General features: G+C 46.4%; 2 protein-coding genes across 16 annotated transcripts in view; one reads left to right on the top strand and one right to left on the bottom strand.

Annotated features, from left to right (window-relative positions):
• MAPKAPK5 (MAPK activated protein kinase 5) overlaps positions 1 to 5210 on the bottom strand; it is a 51390-nt gene extending 46180 nt beyond the window's left edge. For all 8 annotated transcript variants that reach the window (XR_012420688.1, XR_012420689.1, XR_012420687.1 and 5 more), the window contains exon 1: positions 4669 to 5210. Coding sequence is in view for 5 of the 8 variants with exons in the window: in XM_065525262.2 (XP_065381334.1) it covers positions 4669 to 4704 (36 nt within the window). In the remaining 3 variants the exon portion in view is untranslated. The remainder of the gene's footprint in view (positions 1 to 4668) is intronic.
• On the top strand, positions 4673 to 24220 carry LOC107126784 (putative uncharacterized protein encoded by MAPKAPK5-AS1). Of its 8 annotated transcripts, XM_074007932.1 has the most exons (5): positions 4673 to 5747; positions 15665 to 15811; positions 21305 to 22059; positions 22459 to 22478; positions 23261 to 23319. In XM_074007932.1, the coding sequence occupies exon 1, from the start codon at positions 4673 to 4675 to the stop codon at positions 5090 to 5092; it is 420 nt and encodes a 139-aa protein (XP_073864033.1). In that variant the 3' UTR covers positions 5093 to 5747; positions 15665 to 15811; positions 21305 to 22059; positions 22459 to 22478; positions 23261 to 23319. The 8 variants fall into 8 exon arrangements, with proteins under 8 accessions (XP_073864033.1, XP_073864032.1, XP_073864027.1 ...); XM_074007931.1 differs by lacking the exon at positions 22459 to 22478 and having other exon boundaries at positions 21305 to 21550; positions 23261 to 24220; XM_074007926.1 differs by lacking the exon at positions 22459 to 22478 and having other exon boundaries at positions 23261 to 24220.
• The last annotated feature ends 780 nt before the right edge of the window (positions 24221 to 25000 follow it).

The following is a 25000-nucleotide window of genomic DNA, read 5'->3' as shown; positions in this document are numbered from 1 at the left end:
CTTGTGATGCCTTTTTCTGGTTTTGGTATGAATGTAATGCTAGCTTTATAGAATAAGTTAGAAAGTATACCCTCCTCTGTTGGATCATTACTATGAACGTAGAAAAGATTTTCTTTTCTTTCTTTTTTTTTTTTTTTTCGAGACAGAGTCTCGCTCTGCTGCCAGGCTGGAGTGGAGTGCAGTGGCACTATCTATGGATAGTGGTGAACCCTATATATACTGTTTGTTCTGATAACCAAGATGACTACTAAGTAATTACAGGATAGGAAGCATATACAGTGTGAACATGTTGGACAAAGGGATGATTCATGTCCCAGGCAATATGGTAAGAGATTTCATTACACTACAAAGAATAATGCATAATTTGAAACTAATGAGGGCCAGGCGCAGTGACTCATGCCTGTAATTCCAGCACTTTGGGAGGCGGAGGAGGGTGGATCATGAGGTCAGGAGTTCAAGACAAGCCTGGTCAACATACTAAAAATACCAAAATTAGCCAGGCGTGGTGGCGCACACCTGTAATCCCAGCTACTCAGGAGGCTGAGGCAGGAGAATTGCCTGAACCCAGGAGGCAGAGGTTGCAGTGAGCCAAGATCGCGCCACTGCACTCCAGCCTGGGCATCAGAGTAAGACTCTGTCTCAAAAAAAAAAAAAAAGAAAGAAAGAAAGAAAAGAAACTTATGAATTAATGATTTCTGGGTTTTTCCACTTAATATTTTCAGACTGCAGTTGACCATATGTAACTGAAACTGTGGAAAGCAAAACCATGGATAAGGGAGGATGAGATCTTAAAGTCCAATCAGTCCACTCTCAGGTAGCCTGGCAGCAAGAGTTCAAGCGCTATGGCTGGAGGCCAGGAAAACAGCTTTCCAGCTGAACACTACAGGTTTGTCTCAGTGCTCACCATCTGCTGATCACCTCAAAAAAACCAAAACAATGAATACAACACAATGCCACAGACCAAATGTTTTTTATTTGATGTAATGCTGGCTTGCTTCCAAAGCAGTACATCCTAATCAGTACTGATTTTCAGCTCCACCAATAGGTATTGGTTGGACATGCCCAAATTAGTGTAGATTCACCATGACCTATTGAGTACTTTTGAGTGAAGAAAAGCTAAAAAAATTTTAAGAAAATTGGGCTGGGTAGCCGAATGCAGTGGCTCACGCCTGTAATCCCAACACTTTGGGAGGCCGAGGCGGGTGGATCATGAGGTCAGGAGAGCAAGACCATCCTAACACTGTGAAACCCCGTCTCTACTAAAAATACAAAAAAATTAGCCAGGCATGGTGGCGGGCACCTGTAGTCCCAGCTACTCAGGAGGCTGAGGCAGGAAAATGGCGTGAACCCGAGAAGGTGGAGCTGGCAGTGAGCCGAGATCGCACCACTCATTCCAGCCTGGGGGACAGAGCAAGACTCCGTCTCAAAAAAAAAAAAAGAAAAGAAAAAAAAATTGGGCTGCGAAAGAGTCAAGTGAAAAAAACAACTCTTTGTAAAGCACCTTTAAATTGCTACGAGCTAATATTCATTGAGCTCTTGCTGTTAGGTATTATTATTTTTTTGAGGAGTCTCACTGTCACCCAGGCTGGAGTGCAGTGGTGCGATCTCAGCTCGCTGCAACTTCCGCCCCCCAGGTTCAAGCGATTCTCCTGCCTCAGCCTTCTAAGTAGCTGGGATTACAGACATGTGCCACCACACTTGGCTAATTTTTCTATTTTTAGTAGAGATGGGGATCTCACCATGTTGGCCAGAGTGTTCTCCAACTCCTGAACTCAGGTGATCCGCCCACCTCAGCCTCCCAAAGTGCTGAGATTACAGGTGTGAGCCACTGTGCTTGGCCTAGGTATTATTATAAGCACATTTAGGTATATCTGCTCATTTAATCCTCAAAAACTAACAAACAAACAAACGAAAAACCCTATCAGCTGGGGAGTGCTTTTATCCCGTCTACAGATGAGGAAACTAACAAGACAGAAGTGAAGTGACATCGTACTCAGACACACAGCTAATAAAATAGAAAGCCTAGGCTGGGCGTGGTGGCTCATGCCTGTAGTCCCAACACTGTGGGAGGCTGAGAAGATATCTGAGAGCAGGAGACCAGCCTGGCCAACATGGTGAAACCCCGTCTTTTCTAGCAATACAAAAATTTTAGCCGGGCATGGTGGTGTGCACCTGTAGTCCCAGCTACTCAGAGGGCCAAGGCACAAGAACTGCTTGAACCCAAGAAGAGGCTGCAGTGAGCCGAGATCACACCACTGCACTCCAGCCTGAGTGACAGAGTGAGACTCTGTCTCAAAAAAAAAAAACGTAGGCTGAGATTTCAACTGAGTCTACCTAGAGAAACTATAACAACCACTAAGCAACATTGCTGCCCTATTTGTATACTTGTCCCGTGGAACTATGTTTCTCTTCTGCTCAAAACTCTCCTATAGTTCCCCTTTTAATCAGGGTCAAAGCCAAAGGTCTTACAATGGCCTACAAGGCCCTAAGTGACTTGCTTCCCATTGCTACTCTACACCATTTCCACTGACCCACTGCATTCCAGCAACCTTGCTCTTCCTACATCACACTACACCTGCTTCTACCTCAAGGTCTGTCCTTGCTGTTCCCACTGCCTGTTATACTCTTCCCTGAGACAGTAGTGGCTTGCTCTCACATTTCCATCAGAACTCTACACAGTGTTACCTCCTTGGACTACCCTATTTAACACAGTACTCCTCACCCTTTCCACACTTAATTAAAACCACCTAGCAGTAACACCACCCTCTAAAATATAAGCTACATGACAACAGGGACATCTAGGAGTCTGGCTTGTACCATTTGTGTCTAGGACACCACCTGGCACACAGGAGATAATGCTTAAAAACTGGCCACATACGCTTTGATTCACAACCCAATTAAATAACTTCAGGCAGCAAATCATGCCTGTGTGCCAATAAAACCCAAACCAAGGCTGGGCGCGGTGGCTCACACCTGTAATCTCAGAACTTTGGGAGGCCGAGGTGGGCAGACCACGATGTCAGGAGATGGAGACCATCCTAGCTAACACGGTGAAACATCACCTCTACTAAAAACACAAAAAAATTAGCTGGGTGTGGTGGCACACGCCTGTAGTCCCAGCTACTCGGGAGGCTGAAGCAGGAGAATCACTTGAACCTGGGAGGCGGAGGTTGCAGTGAGCCAAGAGTGTGCCACTGCACTCCAGCCTGGGCGACAGTGAGACTCCGACTCAGAAAAAAAAAAAAAAAAAAAAGAAGAAGAAGAAAAGGATATATCAAAGCAGTCTTGTAGAATCTTTATTTTTATGATTAAAAACCTGGTCTTCCTTGGGCCAGGCACGGTGGCTCACGCCTGTAATCCCATCACTTCGGGAGGCCGAGGCAGGTGGATCATGAGGTCAGGAGATCGAGCCCATCCTGGCTATTACGGTGAAACCCCCTCTCTACTAAAAATACAAAAAAAAAAAAAAAAAAAAAGCAGGGCATGGTGGGTGGGCACTTGTAATCCCAGCTACTCAGTAGGCTGAGGCAGGAGAATGGCGTGAACCCAGGAGGCAGAACTTGCAGTGAGACGAGATCGCGCCACTGCACTCCAGCCTGGGGGACAGAGTGAGACTCTGTCTCCAAAAAAAAAAACCAAAACCTGGTCTTCCTTAATGTATATATGTTGATATCTCCTTTAAAGGGTTAAGTTTCTTTGGAATGACTTGATAATTTTGAGAAACTATATACACCACCTAAAGAATTGGTAGAAGTGTAAATTCTTAATCAGTTACTAGTAATAGTCATTGCCTTGAAGGGGAAAATAACCCCAAGTTGACAACAGATGCCTGTCCTTCCAGATAAAATGAAATTATTCAACGCACTGGGTTGACAACACTGCAAGCAAATAAATAACACATCAAACTTTAAGCTTGTTTAATTTTCATGAGACTAATTTCTTAGCTACAGCTGTCAAAACAGGTAACTAGCCCTAAGTGGGCAAAATGTGCCTTAAAAAAAAAAATTAAAAACAGGTTTTAGAAAACATATTTTATTGTGTAATTTTCGAATACACATTTGCTTTTCTTTGGGTTTAAGCGCAGTTAAGTCACAGGAACTGTTAACTTTTCCTAAGTAAACTCAATGCTTCCTAGGAGAGAGAAGAGGAAAGAGAAAAGGGGGAGAACACACGGAAAAGTGAGGACAACCTATTTGACAAAGGACAGGTTTTGTATGGCGAACCACCTTCTTCCGAAACTGCAGATTTCCAGAAGGTTGATTTCAAACAAATCGGGAGGGATGGATAAATTCCAACTCTCCAAGTGCTGTAGACCATCCGGAAGCAAATGCCGGCGGCCCTTGGGGAGTGATCGAAACGTGTAGTAGTAGCAGGGCTCTCTTCGTCCCATTCATTGACACTTGATAGTGTCTCCAGAACACTCACCTCCGTTCTAGCTGAGCACAAGTCACACTCACTAAGGAAGCTGGTGGGAGTCGGACACACACCCAGACGTACACCCACACCCTTGGCCCCAGGGCTGTAAAGCGCGATCCACGGAATCCAGAGGAGACCGAAACCCAGGAGTCGATGGAACCTCTCACTGCAAAATCTCCCCGCTTTCTGAGGCTGAAGCCGAGAAGAACGCCACAGGACAACGCAGGGGACGAGGGGGCACCTCCCCCTTACCTTGATGGCTTTCTCCATGTCGCTCTCCTCCGACATACTCAGTGGGGCCCCCACAGCCGGGAGAGGCAGAGGCTGCGCAGCTGCCCTGTCCCCGCGTGGCCGAGGAAGCAAAGGGCTCGGCTCTCGGGCCCCTGGGCCTCGTGACGACGGGAGGCAGCCGCCCCTCGGGACCGGTGGGGATGAAGACCCCGGAGCCGGCTCTGCTTCGGCGGGCGGCTCTAGGCTGGCGGCAGCAGCAGCGGCGGAGGCGGCGGCCCCTGGGGACAAGTCTTTGTGCTGGGCCCCGCGCGGCCGCCTCCTAGCCTCATCCCCGGCTGGGGAGTCAGGCTCCCGGGGTAGGGCGAGGCGGGGAGGGCCTCCACCCGGGGCGCTGTGCAGGGGCCTCGTGGGGCCGCCGCTTAGACCCGGGCTCGCCAGGTCCTAAAGAGGAGCCTGCGCCTCCGCCTCCGCCGCCTGCACCGCCGCGAAGCCGAAGCCGAAGCAGAGCTCGGCGCCGCTGCTCCCGCCGCCGCCTCAGCGCCACACATCGCCGGGACACCCGCGCCGGGCAGCCCCGCCGGCCGCCCTCACGCACGCGCTGTGCTCCGCGGGAGCTCCGGGCCGCCCCTTTTGCCGCCCAGCTTCGTGACTCCACGGCCCCACGCGCCCCTTGCTGCCTTCAGCTGGGGTTTCCAAGCCGCCCCGAAGCCGCGCACCCGACTTGCAGGCGCCCGCCTGGGCCTCCCTAAGTAGCGCCGCTTACAGAACAGGCCCCTGGACCTTCCGCGGCGATGGCGCTGCGCTAATGACGTCATGGGTCCGAACTCGCGTGAGTGCGCGTGCGTTGGAGCCTCAGCGTTTATCTCCACTCTGCAGGGATTCACACCTGGGAAACGCTCTTCTGAGAGGATCCATGGAGGTCAACCCGGGAGAGAGAAGAGAGGACTGAAGCACCTAAAGTGTCCTGCCTTAAGGGAGCAGGATTGTGTAGAATATATAATAGCAGTAGCAGCGGTGTTTACGGAGCATTAACCTTACGTGGAGTTCTTTCCTACGTTACCTCCTTTCATCTTTACAAGGGAGCCATTTGGTGTTGTGAGGTATGGATGTTCCCATCCCTAATTTGCAGAATAGGTAACTGAGGCTCAAGAGAGCTAGTTTGCGCACAGCCGAGAAGTGGTCAAGTTAGAATGGGACCCCAGGTTTGTGCTCCCTACTCTCCACCGATAACCTATCAAAGGGCTTTGAAAGAGCTTTTGACTAATCGCCTCTCAATGGTTCTTCATTCACTTATTAATTGCACATCAGTATGTGCCAAATCTACTAGACATTGGAGAAACAGTAGGAACAAGACACGGTACCGGCACATGGATCTTTCAGGAAAAGGAAGTAGGTAATAAACAGGAAAAAGCCCGAGTCTGATGCTAAGAAGAACATAAACAGGATGCTGAGGTAAGAGAATAACGGGATGTGGAGACTGCTTCGTATTAGATTATTAAGGAAGGAATCTCAGGAGGTAACATTTAAGCTGAGACCCCTGAGGAATGAGAAGGGGCTGGCTATTGGAAATCCAAGGAAAGATTTCTGAGCAGATGGGTAAAAAATTTAAGGTGGAAATATGCTAAATATGTTCAAGGATCAGCAAGAAGGTCATTGTAGCTGGAGTAGATCGAGTAGGAGGAGACTGATAAAGGATGAGGCTGGAGGCCGGGCGCGGTGGGTCATGCCTGTAATCCCAGCACTTCAGGAGGCCAAGGTGGGCAGATCACTTGAAGTCAGGAGTTCGAGATCAGCCTAGCCAACATGGTGAAACTCCGTCTCTATTTCAAAAAAATTTTTTAAAAAAGTATAAAAAGGATGAGGTTGGAGATGTGGGCAGTGGCTTCATCATATGTGGCCTTTGGGAGTCATAATCAGGACTTTGGATTTTATTCTAAGCTATTGTAAGGTTTTTTTTTTTTTTTTTTTTTTTTTTGAGACGGAGTCTCACGCTGTTGCCCAGGCTGGAGTGCAGTGGCGCGATCTCGGCTCACTGCAAGCTCCGCCTCCCAGGTTCCCGCCATTCTCCTGCCTCAGCCTCCTGAGTAGCTGGGACTACAGGCGCCCGCCACCGCGCCCGGCTAATTTTTTGTATTTTTAGTAGAGACGGGGTTTCACTGTGGTCTCGATCTCCTGACCTTGTGATCCGCCCGCCTCGGCCTCCCAAAGTGCTGGGATTACAGGCTTGAGCCACCGCGCCCGGCCTATTGTAAGGTTTTAAACTAAAGAGTGGTGTGATCAAATTTGTTTTAAAATATCACTCTGCTTTGTAAAAATGGAATATAGGAAAGCAAGAATGGAAACAGAGCTATTAGGCTATTGGAGAATAATGCATTTGAGAGATTATTACACTGTCTGAACTAAGGAGGTGGCAGTAAAGGTGTAGAGAAGATGGATTTTTTTTTTTTTTTAAATAGGGTCCCACTGGCTAGAGTGCAGTGGCATGATCACAGCTCACTGCAACCTAGACCTCCTGGGCTCAGGCAATCCTCCCACCTCAGCATCCTGAGTAGCTGGAACTACAGGGACATGCCACCACGCCTGGCTAATTTTTCGTATTTTTTTGTAGAGATGGAGTCTCTCCACATTGTCCAGGCTGCTCTCCAACTCCTGAGTTAAAGTGATCCACTTCCCTTGGCCTCCCAAAGTACTGGGATTACAGGCATGAGCCACTGGGCCTGGCTGAGAAGATGGATTTAAGACATGTTTCGGAGGTAACATTTTCAGGACTTCCTGAAGGATTAGATGTGGAAGGGCAGGATAAGAAACAGACCAAGGATAACTTTCACATGTATGCTTAAGCAACTGGATGGATAATGATGCCACTGAGTGAGTGAAAAACTTGATGGAAGTGGAAGATTCAGAGTTCATTTCTATCTAGGTTAATTTGAGACATACCAGAGCATAAGTAATTGAATATTGGAGTGGAGACTTAGTTGTCTACCGAATTATTATTTTCTTTGTTGGACATACACCTACACTGCATTATCAAAGTAAAATAAGTGTGGCTCTGTGCCTATGCTCTGCCCAGCAGAAAGCGAGCAGAAGAGGTGTGCACAGTTTCCAGGCCTGGCCCATACAGACCTCCAACAGGTGCTCCCCTGTGCTCTTACTCCTTCTGCCACCTGGAAGCAGATGGTGACCAGGCTCTGGAGAAGGCAAGGCCTGAAGATGAGAGATTCCTGAGTGGAGGAGAACTGTGCCTTACTGACCTAAATATCCTCTCAGTATTGTTATGTGAGAATAAAGAAACTTAGGTTGACCTTTTACTTACTTTGAGTCTTTTGTTCTAGCAGCTTTGCCTATGCTACCTACTATGAATAAGAGCAATCATCCGGCAGTTAACTTCGGGAGAAAATTTTTAAATGACTTGAATTGACATCTGTAATAGGAAATATTCGTGCAAAAGTAATTGTGGTTTTTGCCATTTAAAAGTAATGGCAAAAACTGCAATCATTTTTGCACCAACCTATATAGAAGATGCCCGGGATTCATTCATTTCCTCCAGTAAGAATTTCTCTCTGCCAGGCTCTGTGTCTTGTAATACAGATGCAGAGATGATGTCATATAATAGAGATGCAGTGATGAAGAGACAAGGTCCCTGCCCTCAGGCAGCTTTTAGTCTAGCTGCTCAACTTACTTATTTGCACATGCTTTCCCACTACCTAGAAACTCTTCCCTCCTAACACACACACATACACACAAACACACACAAACACACACACACGCACACCCTAGTTTCTACTCATTCTTCAACCTTATTCTTCTTTGAGGTGGAGCCTTGCTGTGTCCCCTAGGCTGGAGTGCAAGGGCGCAATCTCGGCTCACTGCAGCTTCCGCCTCCTGAGTTCAAGTGATTCTCCTGCCTCAGCCTCCCAAGTAGCTGAGATTACAGGTGCCTGCCACCACACCCGACTAATTTTTGTATTTTTAGTAGAGACAGGGTTTCACCATGTTGGCCAGGCTGGTCTCGAACTCCTGACCTTAGGTGATCCGCCCACCTCAGCCTCCCAAAGTGCTGGGATTACAGGCATGAGCCACCACACCTGGTCAATTCTTGATAATGTTTTTTCAGAAAGACATGCCTTGCCCATACCCTCCTTTCCTAATCTAAATCAGATGTTCCTATTATCCTGTAACTAAATAGTCTCAACAAGGGAAAGAATCTTTTTTGTCTTATTGGTCATATGTCCCTAATACCCAATCCATTGTAGGTACTTAATAAATTTATCTGTTGAAGGAATCAATGAATGGAGAAGGCAGAACCCTGAAGAAAGCGGTTTCTTCCAATGAAATTCCTCTATTGTTTGCTGGTGAGGCTGCCCTGGTTCACAGCCTTCAGTGATGCTCACCTCCTGGTACTTATGATCTTATGTAGTCCTCTCACCCTGCATGTGGGCTGGATCAAGTGGTTTGCTTCCAGTGAACGGGATGTCATGTTCAAGATTAGGTTACAGAAACACACTGGCTTCCAATGGGGCCCTCTCTGACTCTTACTCATTTGCTCTTAGGGAAGCTGGCTCACTTGGTTCCTAAAGCTGCTGTAATAAGGTATCACAAATTGGGTGGCTTAAAACAACAGAAGTTGATCCTCACAGCTCCAGATGCTAGAAGTCTGTAATGAATGTGTCAGCAGAGGCCAGGCACTGTGGCTCACTCCTTTACTCCCAGCACTTTGGGAATCCAAAGCAGGCAGATCACTTGATGACAGGAGTTCGAGACCAGCCTGGCCAACATGGTGAAACCCCGTCTCTACTAAAAATACAAAAAAAAATTTGCCAGTGGTGGTGGTGGGCACCTGTAATCCCAGCTACTCTGGAATCTGAGCCAGGAGAATCACCTGAACCAGGAAGGCAGAGAGGTTGCAGTGAGCTGAAATTGTACCTGTGCACTCCAGTCTGGGGAGCAAGACTCTATCTCAAAAAAAAAAGTGGCCAGGCACAGTGGCTTATGGCCAAGGTGGGCAGATCACGAGGACAGGAGATTGAGACCATCTCGGCTAACACGGTGAAACCCCATTTCTACCAAAAATACAAAAAAGTAGCCAGGCGTAGTGGTGGGCACCTGTAGTCCCAGCTACTCGGGAGGCTGAGGCAGGAGAATGGCGTGTTCCCAGGAGGCAGAGCTTGCAGTGAGTCAAGATCACGCCACTGCACTCCAGCCTGGGTGACAGTGTGAGACTGTCTCAAAAAAAAAGTCAACAAAGCCATGTTCCCTCTGAAGGCTACAGGGAAGGCTCCTTCCTTCCGGTGGCTTTGGACAGTCCTTGGCATTCTTTGGCTGTATCACTCCAGGCTGTGCCTCTGTCTTCACATGGCCTTCCCTGTGTGTCTCTCTGTGTACTCTCTTATTAAAACAGTCGTTGGATTTAGGGTCCAACATCATCCAGCATGATCTCATCTTAATTACATCTGCAAAGACCCTATTTCCAAATAAGGTCACATTCTGAACTTCTGTGCAAACATGAATTTGGGGGCAACATACTATTCAGTCCATTAGAGACATGTCAAGGAACTAACGTCTCTTACCAGCTGCCAGTGAGTACCTAAGGACTACCAACACATACATGAGCTTGGACAGGGTACTCACCAAATTGAGCCTTTAGCTGACAGCATCCTCAGCCCACAACATGATCGTGGCCCTGTGAGAGTCTCTATGCCAGGCACACCCAGCCAAGCCATACCCAAATTCCCGTCCCACAGAAACAGATTTTTTTTTTTTTTTTTTTTTGAGACGGAGTCTCGCTCTGTCGCCCAGGCTGGAGTGCAGTGGCCGGATCCCAGCTCACTGCAAGCTCTGCCTCCCGAGTTTACGCCATTCTCCTGCCCCAGCCTCCCAAGTAGCTGGGACTACAGGCTCCACCACCTCGCCTGGCTAGTTTTCTGTGTTTTTTAATAGAGACGGGGTTTCACTGTGTTAGCCAGGATGGTCTCGATCTCCTGACCTCGTGATCCGCCCGTCTCAGCCTCCCAAAGTGCTTGGATTACAGGCTTGAGCCACCGTGCCCGGCCAGAAACAGATTTTTTAATGTTGTTTTAAAGTACTAAATTTGGCCGGGCACGGTCGTTCACACCTGTAATCCCAGCACTTTGGGAGGCCGAGGCGGGTGGATCACTTGAGGCCAGGAGTGCAAGACCAGCCTGACCAACATGGTGAAACCCCATCTCTACTAAAAGTACAAAAATTAGCCGGGTGTGATGGCGCCTGCCTGTAATCCCAGCTACTCAGGAGGCTGAGGCAGGAGAATGACGAACCCGGGAAGCAGAGGTTGCAGTGAGCCAAGATCATACCACTGCACTCCAGTCTGGGCAATAGAGCAAGACTATCTCCAAAAAATTTTTAAAAATTAAAAATAAATAAGGTTGGGCATGGTGGCTCATGCCTGTAATCCTAGCACTTTGGGAGGCCAAGATGGGCGGATCACGAGGTAAGGAGTTCAAGACCCGCCTGGCCAACATGGTGAAACCCCGTCTCTATTAAAAATACAAAAAATTATTCAGGCATGGTAGTGCATGCCCGTAATCCTAGCTACTGGGGAGGCTGAGGCAGGAGAATTGCTTGAACTTGGGAGGCGGAGGTTGCAGTGAGCCGAGATCGTGCCATTGCACTCCAGCCTGGGTGACAGGGTAAGACTCTGTCTCAAAAAAAAAAAAAAAAAAGGATCAATGTGGGATACAGGCTGGGTGTGGTGGCTCATGCCTGTAATCCCAGCACTTTGGGAGGCTGAGGCAGGCGGATCACTTGAGGTCAGGAGTTTGAGATCAGCTTGGCCAAAATGGAGAAACCCTGACTCTACTAGAAATACAAAAATGAGCTGAGTGTGGTGCCATGCACCTATCATCAAAATAAATAAGCAGGTTCTGATTCCTTAGCTGTGGGGTGGTGCCTGGGTTTCTGCATTGCTAAGAAGCTGCCCAGTGATGTAGATGCTGCTGCTCGGTCCAGGACCATACTTTGAGGAGCGGGTGTCGACACCTCCACAGTGCCTGTCACTCAACAGCCCCTACTTACAGGATGGGCCTTGCTTCATGTGGGTGCCATGTGACTCCATCCCCTGGCCACAGCTGACTGGCCCAGGAATGGCCATCTGACCCAAGCTGGGCCCTTCAGAGGATCCTGGGAAGTGAGACTGGAACATTAAGCCAGTTGTGGGTGGCTGTGGACACGGAGAGGTTGTTTTGTCCCAGGCTGAGGCAGTCCTTGTCTGCCTCAGGAAATGGAAGTGGTGAGGCTGTGGAGAGGCCAGAAGGAGCAGCCTCCCAGCTCAGAGAGATTTGGCCCTGCCTCCCATTCCTCACTGCACTAACTGTCCCATGTCCTTTCCAGGTGTACCCCTATTGCCTGATGGTTGTGTTACCAGTGGAGGGTGTCCAGGTTCTTGGCGTCTTGAACAAAAAATTGGACAAAACGCACAAAGCAAGGAAAGAAATGAAGAAAATTATTGAAAATGAAAATATACCCCACAGTGTGGGAACAGGCTGAGCATAGGGGCTCAAAGACCCCATTATAGAATTTTTGGGGGTTTAAATACCCTGTAGAAGTTTCCATCAGTTCCTTGGTGTATGTCCTACATAAATGAAGAAGATGAAGTAAAGCTACAAAGTCATTTACTCGGTGTACGCCATATGTAAATAAAGAGGATGAAGCAAAGTTACAAGGTCATTTACTCGGTGTATGCCCTATGTAAAAGAAGAGAACAGGCCGGGCGCGGTGGCTCATGCATGTAATCCCAGCACTTTGGGAGGCCAAGGCAGGTGGATCACAAGGTCAGGAGATCAAGACCATCCTGGTTAACGTGGTGAAAACCCATCTACTAAAAATACAAAAAGAAATTAGCCGGGTGTGGTGGCAGGCACCTGTAGTCCCAGCTACTCGGGAGGCTGAGGCAGGAGAATGGTGTGAACCCATGAGGCAGAGCTTGCAGTGAGCCGAGATCGTGCCACTGCACTCCAGCCTGAGTGACAGAGCGAGACTCCATCTCAAAAAAAAAAAAAAAAAAGTAAAGAGAATGAAATAAAGGTACAAAGTCATTTACTTGGTGTGTGCCCTGTGTAAATGGAGAGGATATTTCCTGTCATAGCTGAAGTGTGAATTGGGCTTATGTTCCCTGCCTCCAGACCCTATTTTCATGGCTCAGTTGGAGTGATGTCTCATCCCTCTAAATGCTGCCGAGCAGTCACCAGTTTTTCTCAGGCCATCTTCGTTGGTTGAAGTTCACAACAGTGCTCTTCCCTAACTTCACACGCTTGCCCAATTGTGTTCTTGGATTAAGTTCTTAGTCGTGAATGCCTGCCAGAAAGGTTGTGCCTTCTGGGCACCTTGGCTCACACCTGTAATCTCGGCACTCTGGGAGGCCAGGAGTTCAAGACCAGCCTGAGCAACATAGCAAGACCTTATCTCAATAAAATAAATAAAAAGGCTGGGCATGGTGGCTCACACCTGTAATCCCAGCACTTTGGGAGGCCGAGGCAGGCGGATCACCTGAGGTCAGGAGTTTGAGACCAGCCTCGCCAACATGGAGAAACCCCGTCTCTACTAAAAATACAAAAATTAGCTGGGCATGGTGGTGCACGCCTGCAGTCCCAGCTACTCAGCAGGCTGAGGCAGGAGAATCGTTTGAACCTGGGAGGCAGAGGTTGCAGTGAGCCAAGATCATGCAAGTGCACTCTAGCTGGGGCAACAAGAGGGAAAATCTGTATCAAAAAAAAAAAAAAAGAAAGAAAGAAAATAAATAATAAAATTCAAAAATAATAATATAAATGATAATACTAAAGGTTGTATCAAGTTATGTTTTCGTAGTAGTATGAAAGCATGCCAAGGTCTCTGACCTGTTTCTGTTCCTCAAATATAGCAAAACTGGACAGTCTATGAATGGAAAGTTCTAGCATCTGCTGACCTGACTCAGCTCAAATCCTTCAGACCTCTGAGCTGGAAGGGGCCCAGAGGTCTCCAAGGCCAGCCTCACCTCAGGTGCAGCATCCATGCTGGGGCTCTGCGGGCTGGCTGGAGCACTCAGTGTTTGCTAACTGGCTCCTGTCTCCCCTCTCAGAGCTCACAGAATAAGTATCATCCCTCTCCTGGGACAGCTTTTTAGGTATCTCACATGGTGTACATTTCCTTAAAAATTTTGTTAACTCTGGGAAACAATGCATAACATAAAATGTACCAGCCTAACCATTTCTTTTTTCTTTGAGATGGAGTCTCGCTCTGTCACCTAGGCTGGTGTGCAATGGCGCTATCTTGGCTCACTGCAACCTCCGCCTCCCGGGTTCAAGCAATTCTCCTGCCTCAGCCTCCCGACTAGCTGGAATTACAGGCACCTGCCACCATGCCCGAGTAATTTTTTTGTATTTTTAATACAGATGGGGTTTCACCATGTTGACCAGGCTGGTCTCAAACTCCTGACCTCACGTGATCCACCTGCCTCAGCCTCCCAAATTACTGGGATTACAGGCATTAGCCACTATGCCCAGCTTTATCCTAACGATTTCTAAGAGTACAGTTCAGTAACGTGAAGTATATCCACACTGTTGCACAGCCGGTCTCCAGAACTTTTTCATGTTGCAGAACTGAAACGCTATACCCACTGAACAACAACTCCACATGGTAGCTTTGTGAAGCTGCTGAGGAGGCACTATTCCAAAGAATTTTAATATCTTGGCTGGGCGCGGTGGCTCAAGCCTGTAATCCCAGCACTTTGGGAGGCCGAGACGGGCGGATCACGAGGTCAGGAGATCGAGACCATCCTGGCTAACACGGTGAAACCCCGTCTCTACTAAAAAATACAAAAAACTAGCCGGGCGAGGTGGCGGGCGCCTGTAGTCCCAGCTACTCGGGAGGCTGAGGCAGGAGAATGGCGTAAACCCGGGAGGCGGAGCTTGCAGTGAGCTGAGATCCGGCCACTGCACTCCAGCCTGGGCGACAGAGCGAGACTCTGTCTCAAAAAAAAAAAAAAAGAAAAAAGAATTTTAATATCTCATTTCACAATGATTATTCTTACTTTACAGCTGAAAAAAAAAAGACAGTGTGTTAGTCTGTTTTGCATTGCTATAAAAGAATACCTGAGGCTGGGTAATTTTTTTTTTTTTTCGACACGGGGTCTGGCTCTGTTGCCCAGGCTGGAGTGCAGTGGCATGATCTTGGCCCACTGCAACCTTTGCTTCCTGGGTTCAAGCGATTCTTGTGCCTCAGCCTCCTGGGTAGCTGGGATTACAGGCATGCCCTACCATGCCTGGCTAATTTTTGTATTTTTATTAGAGATGCGGTTACACCATGTTGGTCAGGCTGGTCTCGAACTCTTGACCTCAGTAATCCACCTACCTCGGCCTCCCAAAGTGCTGGGATTACAGGCATGAGCCACTGTGCCCAGCCATGAAGCTGAGTAATTTATAAAGAAAAGAGATTGATTTGGCTCATGGTTCTGCAGGCTGTACAAGCACAGTGCTAGCATCTGTTCTGCTTCTGGTGAACCCTCAGGAAGCTTAGAAATCCTGGCAGAAGGCAAAGGGGGAGCCGGCATATCCCATGGCAACAGACAGCAAGAGAGATGCCAGGCTCCTTTTCGTAGAGAGCTGAATGCCCATGGGTTGTGACCAACTCAGCATTCCACTGAGGCTATGTGCTCAAACAGCAAACTGTTTATCATGAATGCAGAATGTGGGCAAACTTGCTTCTGCTCCAGCCACCAGAAGGTTTGCTGAGGGCAATCAATCCCTGGCGCTGTGCACCTTGAGGTTATCTACTGGGACATCTAGAGCCTACTGTTCAAATAATGCAGTCTTGTGAGCCTGCTGTAAATCAAGCTGCTGACTGACAACCACCCCACCCCCCTTCTCCCTGTCTCCTTTACCCAATAAATATGAAGGGCTCTAAAGCTCAGGGCCCTTGTTCATCAAAAGCAAGGAGCCCCCTGACCCCTTCTTCCAAATATGCTCTTTTGTCTTTATCTTTATTCTCACATTCATCCCACTTTGTTCAGTCCACCAAGGTCCATTCACGCATCAAAGTGGCACCCCAGAACAGGAACTCCGAGGACATGAACGAAGAAGTTCTGCTGGAGCAGAGAAGCTGAAGTTGACAAGACGAATGGGGACCCTGGAATGAGTCTGCTGGCAGCTGATATAAGGTCAGTGCCCTAAAGAGGTACTGATCAGTGCCCTAAAGAGGTACCAGGAGCAATATAAGGTCAGTGCTCTCTTAAAGAAGTACTGGGAATGGGAAGTTTTCTGAATCAGGTAACATGGGGCAGAATTTTTCTGTTGAAAAAAAAATATGTGCAGTTGTGTAAAGTTTTGTTGAAACAATCTGGTGCTCAGGTTAATCCTCAGACATTAGTGAAGATGCTGCAGGAGGTTATTATGCATAACCCATGGTTTCCACAGGCAGGCACTCTTGATGTAGAAAATTGGCAAAGAGCAGGAAAAGAATTAAAACAGGCTCATCAAAAAGGTCTTAAAGTTGATTCTTCTGCTTTCTCCACTTGGAGTTTAGTTCGTACTTTCCTGCCATTATCTCCTTCTTATTCTGCTGGACAGCAGGAGTCACGTTCTGAGTCTAAAAATCTGAAAGAGTGTTATCCCACCCACAGCACCAATTGAAAATAAAACACAAGAGAGGGAGGATAAAAATTGGCCTATACTGCCCCCTCCAGTTGCAGAAATATCTGTACCGCTTCCTTCAGTAGCAGAAATAGAGACCTCAGTACAAAGAATTTTACGCTCTGCTGCCATAGCTGGAGAGCCCTTAGGACGTTGCACGTTTCCTATTTCCATAAGGCCTGATCCAAACAATCCACAGCAGTTTATTCATGAACAAACCCCACTAGAGTTTACGTTGTTGAAGGAATTAAAAACCAGTGTAATTAATAATGGGGTACAGAGCCCATTCACCTTAGGATTGTTAGAAACTGTATTTGGTGCTATGCGCCTTCTACCCTTTGATGTAAAACATTTGGCCCGCACTTGTTTGTCTGCTAGTGCATACCTGACATGGAATTTAAATTGGCAAGAAATGTGTGCAGACCAGGCTAGACAGAATCATGCTGCTGGACACGGAGACATTACAGAGGATATGCTGTTAGGTAATGGCCCTTATTCAGACCTGGAACTTCAAATGACACTTCCAGATGCTGCTTATCAGCAGTGTGCACAGGCCGCTAAACATGCCTGGGTCACAATTCCAGAAGAGGGAGTCCCAGTACAATCCTTTTTATATATCATGCAAGGGTCGCAGGAGCCCTATGTGCAATTTCTTGCAAGATTACAAGAGTCAGTGAAGCATCAGATTCCTCATACCGCTGCTACAGAAATGTTAACCTTAACTTTAGCTTTTGAGAATGCAAACGCAGATTGTAAATGTGCACTGGCACCTGTGAGGTGTACAAAACTTGAGAAATTTTCTCAGAACTTGTCAGGATGTAGGAACTGAGCTCCATCGCTCTGCAATTTTAGCTCAAGCAACGGCTAATTTAGTAGTTGACAAATCTAAAAGGAGCCAAGGGTCAAACCCTAAAGTGGGAAAATGTTATAACTGTGGAAAAACTGGACATTTTAAAAAGGAATGCCTTATAATGCGGTGCCCCCCCATCCCCCCCAGCAGAAAAAACGCCAGTACTCTGTCCTCGCTGAAACAAAGGAAATCACTGGGCTATTCAATGCCGCTCAAAATTTCATCAAAACGGTACCCCCGTCAGGAAACGAGAAGGGGGCCTGGACCCAGGCCCCTCAAACAATGAGGGCATTCCCAGTTCAGACTACAACCCCACTTCAGGGGTGGGTCCCAGGAGGAACATTGATTCCCTCATCCCAGGAACACCAGGAAGTGCAGGATTAGATCTTCCAGTCAGAGAAAGAATTACATTAGTTGGTGGAGGCCCCAGCTGGCATTTGGGGACCTTTACCAGCAGGATACATGAGACTAATTTTAGGCAAAAACTGCCTTAACTTGCAAGGCATCACTGTAGTCCCAGGAGTAGTTGACTCTGACTATGAAGGAGACATTCAAGTAGTTTTACTGTCACAAGATCTTTGGGTTTTGGAACCGGGAGAATATATTGCTCAATTATTGCTTATTCCCTGCAAATTATACTCTTCTCCACGAAAGGAGAAACGAGGAAATAAAGGGTTTGGGAGCACAACTACATGAGAAATCTATCACAACCTATAGCCTCTAATAGGCCCACCTGTGTAGTACAAAGGAAAGGAAAGAAATTGTATGGGCTTATGGACACCGGAGCTGATGTGTCAGTAATATCCAGTAAGGACTGGCCCCCAGCATGGCCTCTCAGACTAACCTCTACATCCCTAGTGGGAGTAGGAGCAGCTAAAAGTGTTCAACAGAGTGCTGAGATTTTACCTTGTCTTGGTCCGGATGGACAGTCATGTACTTTCCAGCCTTATGTTGCAAATACAGCTATCGATTTATGGGGTCAAGACTTACTTACAGCATGGGATATGAGACTTACAAGTGAAAACTTTGATAACCCAGGACTTAAAATGTTGAAGGACATGGGATATCAGAGTGGAAAAGGTTTAGGGAAATTCCTACAAGGAAACCCTAACCCGGTATGTATAACTGGAAAAACAGTTAGCAAAGGGCTAGGATGTCAGGATTTCTGATGGGGATCATTAATATTTCTCCTCCACCCACTGCCTTACCATTAGAATGGCTTTGTGACAAACCTGTGTGGGTGGATCAATGGCCCCTAACACAGGAGATGCTAGATCAACTTCATCTGTTGGTAAAAGAACAATTGAACGCAGGACATACAGAGAAGTCAGCCCCTGGAATTCACCGGTATTTGTTATTCCAAAACAGTCCAGAAGATGGTGACTACTGCATGATTTGAGAGCTATTAGTGCACAAATTAAACCGATGGGTGCCTTACAGCAAGGTTTACCTTCCCCAGCAGCCATTCCAAGAGACTGGCCTCTTGTAGTAATAGATCTTAAGGATTGTTTCTTTACTATACCATTACACGAGAAGGATAAGCCTAGATTTGCCTTCTCTGTGCCTTCTATTAATTATAGAGAACCTGTTTCTCACTATCCATGGAAAGTTTTACCTCAAGGCATGCTTAACAGTCCTACATTATGTCAGCACTTTGTGGGAAGAGCATTAAAGGAGCCTTGAAATATGTTTCCCACTGTGTATATCATTCATTTTATGCATGATACTCTTTTGGCCGCTCCTACAGATCAAATTTTACATCAGTTATTCAGAGAAACAAAACAGGCTTTAATTAAAAGGAATCTCAAAATTGCTCCAGAGAAAGCACAAACAACATCCCCATACCAATATGTAGGAACTATTGTTATGGAGAGGAGTGTACGGCCTCAGAAAGTAGTTCTCCGTAAAGTCAGGTTACAGACTTTAAATGATTTTCAATAATTATTAGGAGATATTAATTGGTTGTGATCAATGCTAAGTACTGCAACTTACCAACTTACACACCTTTATCAAACCTTGCAAGGAGATTCTTCCTTAAATTCCCCACAGCAATTGATCAAAGAGGCAGAAGTGGAGTGACGACTTGTAGAGCAGACGCAAGGGCAATGATATGCCTCACGGCTACAACCACAAAAACCTTTGCTTTTGTTTTTCCTATCCCTCACTCTCCAACAGGACTTTTAGGCCAGTGCTTAGACAAATCTGTAACAGTAATAGAATGGCTCTTTCTACCTAATCAAACAGTCAAAACCTTGCAATAAAAAACCTTTCTTTAATTACACAAATTGTGACTGTCCGGGCAGGCATAGGTCAAAGATGCTTATGGGATATGATCCAGATAAAATTATTGTTCTTTTAGACTCTCAGCAACAGTCTGGAGCTTGGGAAATGTCGACTGCCTGGCAAATCACTTTTGCAGACTTTGTGGGTGCAATAAACAACCACTATCCCTCAGACAAAATTTTGCAGTTTTATAAAGTCCATTCTTTCATTCTTCCTGTGATTACTTACCACAAGCCTATTTCAGGTGTCCAGACTTCGTTTACTGATGGCTCTTCTAAAGGTCATGCAGCTATTTATGGACCTAAACATACTCAAACAATAATGACCTCTGGGGTTTCAGCTCAAGGCTCAGAGTTAATTGCAGTCATTCAGGTTTTACAGCTCACAGCTGCAGATCCTATCAACATTGTCTGTGATTCAACTTATTTATTTATTTATTTTTTTGAGACGGTATCTTGCTCTGTCGCCCAGGCCAGAGTGCAGTCTCCCGGGTTCAAGCACTTCTCCTGCCTCAGCCTCCCGAGTAGCTGGGACTACAGGCGCCCGCCACCACACCCGGCTCATTTTTTGTATTTTTTTTTTAGTAGAGACAGGGTATCACCGTGTTAGCCAGGATGGTCTCGATCTCCTGACCTCATGATCCGCCTGCCTTGGCCTCCCAAAGTCCTGGGATTACAGGCGTGAGCCACCAGGCCCTGCCCGATTCAACTTATGTTGTAAGTGTAGCCAGTTGCATAGAAACTGCTACAATTAAAAATACACTAGACCCAGAACTGCTTAATTTGTTACTAAGACTTCAACAAACTATTTGCTCTCCTGCGGCTCCTTTTCATATTTCTCATATTCGCTCTCACACACAACTTCCTGGGCCACTACCTCTAGGTAATGATAGAGCAGATAAACTGATTAGCTCTGTGTTTCAGCAAGCTCAAGCCTCTCATGCACGACTGCACCAAAATACTTCCGCCCTACTCGCGTGTTCCATTTGTCTCGCAGCCAAGCTAGGGCTATAGTACAAGCCTGTCCTACTTCCCAGCATGTCCCTGGAGCCACACCTGTGGAAGATTGTAACCCACGAAGTTTGGCTCCAGATGAAATCTGGCAAATGGATGTTACACATATAGCAGCCTTTAGTAAACTTAGCTATGTTCATGTGACTATAGACACTTATTCTCATATGCAGCATGCTACATGCCAAACAGGTGAGACAGCTGGTCATGTATGGCAACATTGTCTGTCATCATTTGCTCATATGGGGATACCTAAATAATTAAAAACTGACAATGGACCCGCTTATACTAGTCATGCTTTTCAAAATTCTTACAGCTTTAGGCTATAACCCATAAAATAGGAATTCCTTATAATCCTAGAGGACAAGGAATTATAGAGTGGGCACATCAAACATTACAACGCAAGCTGAAAAAACAGAAAGGGGCTGGGTGCGGTGGCTCTCTACTAAAAATACAAACATTAGCTGCGCATGGTAGCGCGTGCCTGTAGTCCCAGCTACTTGCGAGGCTGAGGCAGGAGAATCACTTGAACCTGGGAGGTGGAGGTTGCAGTGAGCCGAGATCCCACCATTGCACTCTAGCCTGGTGACAGAGCAAGACTCCATCTCAAAAAAAAAAAAAAAAAAAAAGGGAAAAACAGAAAGGAGGGATAGAAGACCAGTTACCACCTCAAACAAAACTATACTTAGCCTTATTTACTTTAAATTTTTTGACTCCTGGTATGGATGGTAAGACTACAGCAGAAATACATTGGCAAGTGTTAGAGGAAAACAGAAAAGTTTATCTGAAAGTGTTATGGAAATCCCCAGAAAAAGGACAATGGAAAGGTCTGGTGGATTCACTGACGTGGGCATGACAGTATGCTTGTGTTTTTACAGGAGATGGACAAGCCGTGTGTGTGGGTGCCCTCAAGGTGCATGCGACCATGGAACAGGAGACTAGAGGAACCCAGGGTGGCCAACTATGGGCCCGGTCCCTCTGGTACAAGCCATGAGCCAGCTGAGCCTGAGTGCAAAGATGGAGAGAAGGCCGACCGGAGTCATGAGGACCTCAACCCCCATAACCCGGGGCAACTCAAGAATACCCCGCAGGAAGCTGAGAAACTACTGGAGCATCAAGGCCAGGCAAAAACCCCTGATTCCATGTTATTGGCCATATTAGCCATAATGTCCTGTGCGGTGTTTACCCTGTGCAGAGGCAAAAATATATTGGGCATATGTTCTCAATCTACCAGTAGTGCAACCTATACTTTGGAGTGACACTCCTCCTGAGATTTATTATGATCAGGGAGTGTGGGCTCCAGGACCCCTGACTCCCCCGACATAGAACAGTTGGGCTCTCAGAACAACGTCATTAATTATAGCGCCCCACTAGAAGGACTCCCTTTATCACTACAAAGACGTCGCTCAACCATAGCTGTCTTATAATTCAAGCTCAAGAAAGGTTGAGTCATTATGGTAAAGTCATGTACCTATTAAGTCTTGGTTCTATTAATGTAACTGGTGTGCTAACCAACCATTCCCGGCCCAATCACCCTAATTGTGCTGACTGTATGGAATGGATTCCCTTTGATAGTTCCTACCCACCTCCATGGACCCAGTATCTCGGCCCACTGGCTAGAAAACAATCTATGGTAAGTTGGAGACATTGTGGATTGGGGACCTAAAGGTCAACTATATGGAAAACATGAAAATCAGAAATCATGGCACAAACTTCGCTGGCATGGGGTGGCAAGCTTTTAATGCTGCTTCTTTATACCGTACCGGGATCCAATCCCAGTCTGCCACCCGGATTGCTTGGCATGGAGCAGGCTTTAGCCTGCCTCTTCCTCAGTGGCATTATCTAGGGAGGAAAGGACCAATCCAAGAGACATTATGGAAGGCAGCACTCCCATTTATGAATGCCAGCATCTGGGATGGGATACTATCCAATAATAGCAATAGTAAGCAACACAGTCTTAATGTTACGTTTGTAAAGAATATCACCACTCGATTTATAGTTTGTGTTTTTAATCCTTATGTCTTTTTGGCAGCTAAGAAGGACCAGCTCCAGGTAAACGATACCCAGTTGACCTGTAAATCTTGCCAGTTATATCACTGCATTAATCATAGCACATTGCACACACATAATATCTCTACTTTGATTATTCTGGGTTGCATCCCTGGGCTATGGATTCCTGTTCATCTGTCTGAGCCTTGGGCTACCACCCCTGCTTTGCACTTCATGAAACAACTTTTAACTCATCTTACTCATTGTATCCATAAAGCCTTAGGCATCATAATTTTTGCTATTGTTTCCTTGGTCACCTTAATAACTTCTGTTGTGATGTCCTCTGTAACTTTGCATAGTTCTATTCAAACAACTCAGTATGTGGAAAACTGGATGCGTATGGCCAACCAAGTATGGCTACTTCACAATAAAATTAACACTGAGTTACAAACTGAAGTAGCAATGTTGAAATCCATGGTTCTATGGTTAGAAGAACAAGTACAAAGCTTGCAATTGCAACAGCAATTGCACCATCATTTTAATCACACTCATATTTGTGTAAACAACTTAGAATATAACCAAAGTGAGTATCCATGGAACCTTGTGAAAGCCCATTTGCAGAGAGCTTGCACATCCAACATCACCTTTGATATTGGTCAATTACAAAACAAAATTCTTGATTTAAATAAACAAACTCAAGAGTTTCAGCCTTCTTTAGAAGACTGGACCGAATTCTAGCAAGGCCTGGAGAGCCTCAACCCTTGGACCTATCTAAAGCACCTCATTAACATCTTATATGTAGTCCTTGCAATAATGTTGTTTTTTTCTCTGTCTTCTGTTCACAGTCTGTAAAATTGGATGGACCGCCAATCAGAAAATGAGAGCTGCCCAGCCTGGCCTTACATTCTTTCAATTAATTCATAAACAGAAAGGGGGAAATGTAGAGAGCCGAATGCCCATGGGTCGTCACCAACTCAGCATTCCACTGAGGCTATATGATCAAAGAGCAAACTGTTTATCATGAATGCAGAATGTGGGCAAACTCACTTCTGCTTTAGCCGCCAGAAGGTTTGCTGAGGGCAATCACTCCCTGGTGCTGTGCACCTTGAGGTTATCTACTGGGACATCTAGAGCCTACTGTTCAAAGAATGCAGTCTTGCGAGCCTGCTATGACTCAGGCTGCTGACCAACAACCACCCTCTCTTCTCCCTATCTCCTTTACCCAATAAATACAAAGGGCTCTAAAGCTCAGGGCCCTTGGTCACTAGAAGCAAGGAGCCTCCTGGCCCCTTCTTCCAAATATACTCTTTGGTCTTTATCTTTATTCCTGTGTTCGTCCCCCTTTGTTCAGTCCAACAGAGATTAGGTCCACACCAGCTCTTGCGTGAACTCATTACCATGGGGGAGGACACCAAGCCATTCATGAGGGATCCACCCCCATGATCCTAACACCTCACACCTTGCCCCACCTCCAACACTGAATATTACATTTTAACATGAGATTTTGAGGGGATACATATCCAAACTGTATCAGAGAGGTTACTTCAAATGTTCAGGTGCATGACATTTTGATATAGCTTTAAAAATAAGCTATTAGGTCTGTGCACAGCGTCTCATGCCTGTAATCCTAGCACTTGAGAGGCCAAGCCAGCAGGATGACTTGAGGCCAGGAGTTCGAGATCAGCCTGAGCAACATAGCAAGACCCCATCTCTCTCTCTCTCAAGAAAAAAAAAAAAAGAAAAAAAAAATATATGCATGGTAGTGCACGCCTATAATCCCAGCTACTCAGGAGGCTGAGTTGGGAGGATCGCTTGAGACCAGAAGTTCAAGACCAGCCTAAACAACACAGTGAGATCCCATCTCTACAAAAAATAAGCCATTAGACTCTAGGCTTATTATTATTGCCAGGTATCCTCACTGTTACTCCTGGCATGGAAGATATAGTAGGAGTCATAGATGGCTGTAGGTCAGGTGCTGTCTCACAAGTAAACCACATATCGCCAGGCATCACATCTATGCTCTCACTCTAGTATATCTATATTGTAACCCCTTCTATGTACCAAGGCAGGAGGATCACTTCAAGCCAGAAGCTGAAGACCAGCCTGAGCTACATATTGAAACCCTGACTCTCCACAAATAATTAGCTGAGTGTGGTGGCACGTGCTTGTAGTACCAGCTATTTGGGAGGCTGAGGCAGAAGAATCACCTGAGCCTAGGAGGTAGAGGCTGCAGTGAGCTATGATCGCACCACTGCACTCCAGCCTGGACGACGGAGTGAGATCCTGTCACTAAAAAAAATAAAAAATAAAAATATTTTTAAAAAGCTCTTGAGAAGACTCCAAGTATAGTTCCTGGCATGTAGTGGGTGCACAGTTAATACTTCTTCTTGGGGCCACAGGATTGGGCATCAGATTTACATTTCACTGAAACTTTCTTTACCATCTGTATCTATTTCCTTTTCAAAAATGTAAATAAAACCGATACAAATGAACAAATGTCAGCTCTGTTTTATCCTTCACAGAATAAGCCAAATGAGACTTGGAAGTGACTTCAGAGATTGTGAGGAAATGGAAGCTTAGAGGTT

This window comes from Macaca fascicularis, chromosome 11 (genome assembly GCF_037993035.2).
Source record: "Macaca fascicularis isolate 582-1 chromosome 11, T2T-MFA8v1.1".
In the NCBI taxonomy this organism is placed as follows: Eukaryota; Metazoa; Chordata; class Mammalia; order Primates; family Cercopithecidae; genus Macaca; species Macaca fascicularis.
The sequence above is the reverse complement of the archived record's forward strand: the minus strand, read 5'-3'. Positions and strand labels throughout refer to the sequence as shown.

Excerpts from the sequence above, each read along its gene's own strand:
- LOC107126784 (XM_074007931.1), top strand. The coding sequence starts at position 4,673 with ATGGCTTTCTCCATGTCGCTCTCCTCCGACATACTCAGTGGGGCCCCC.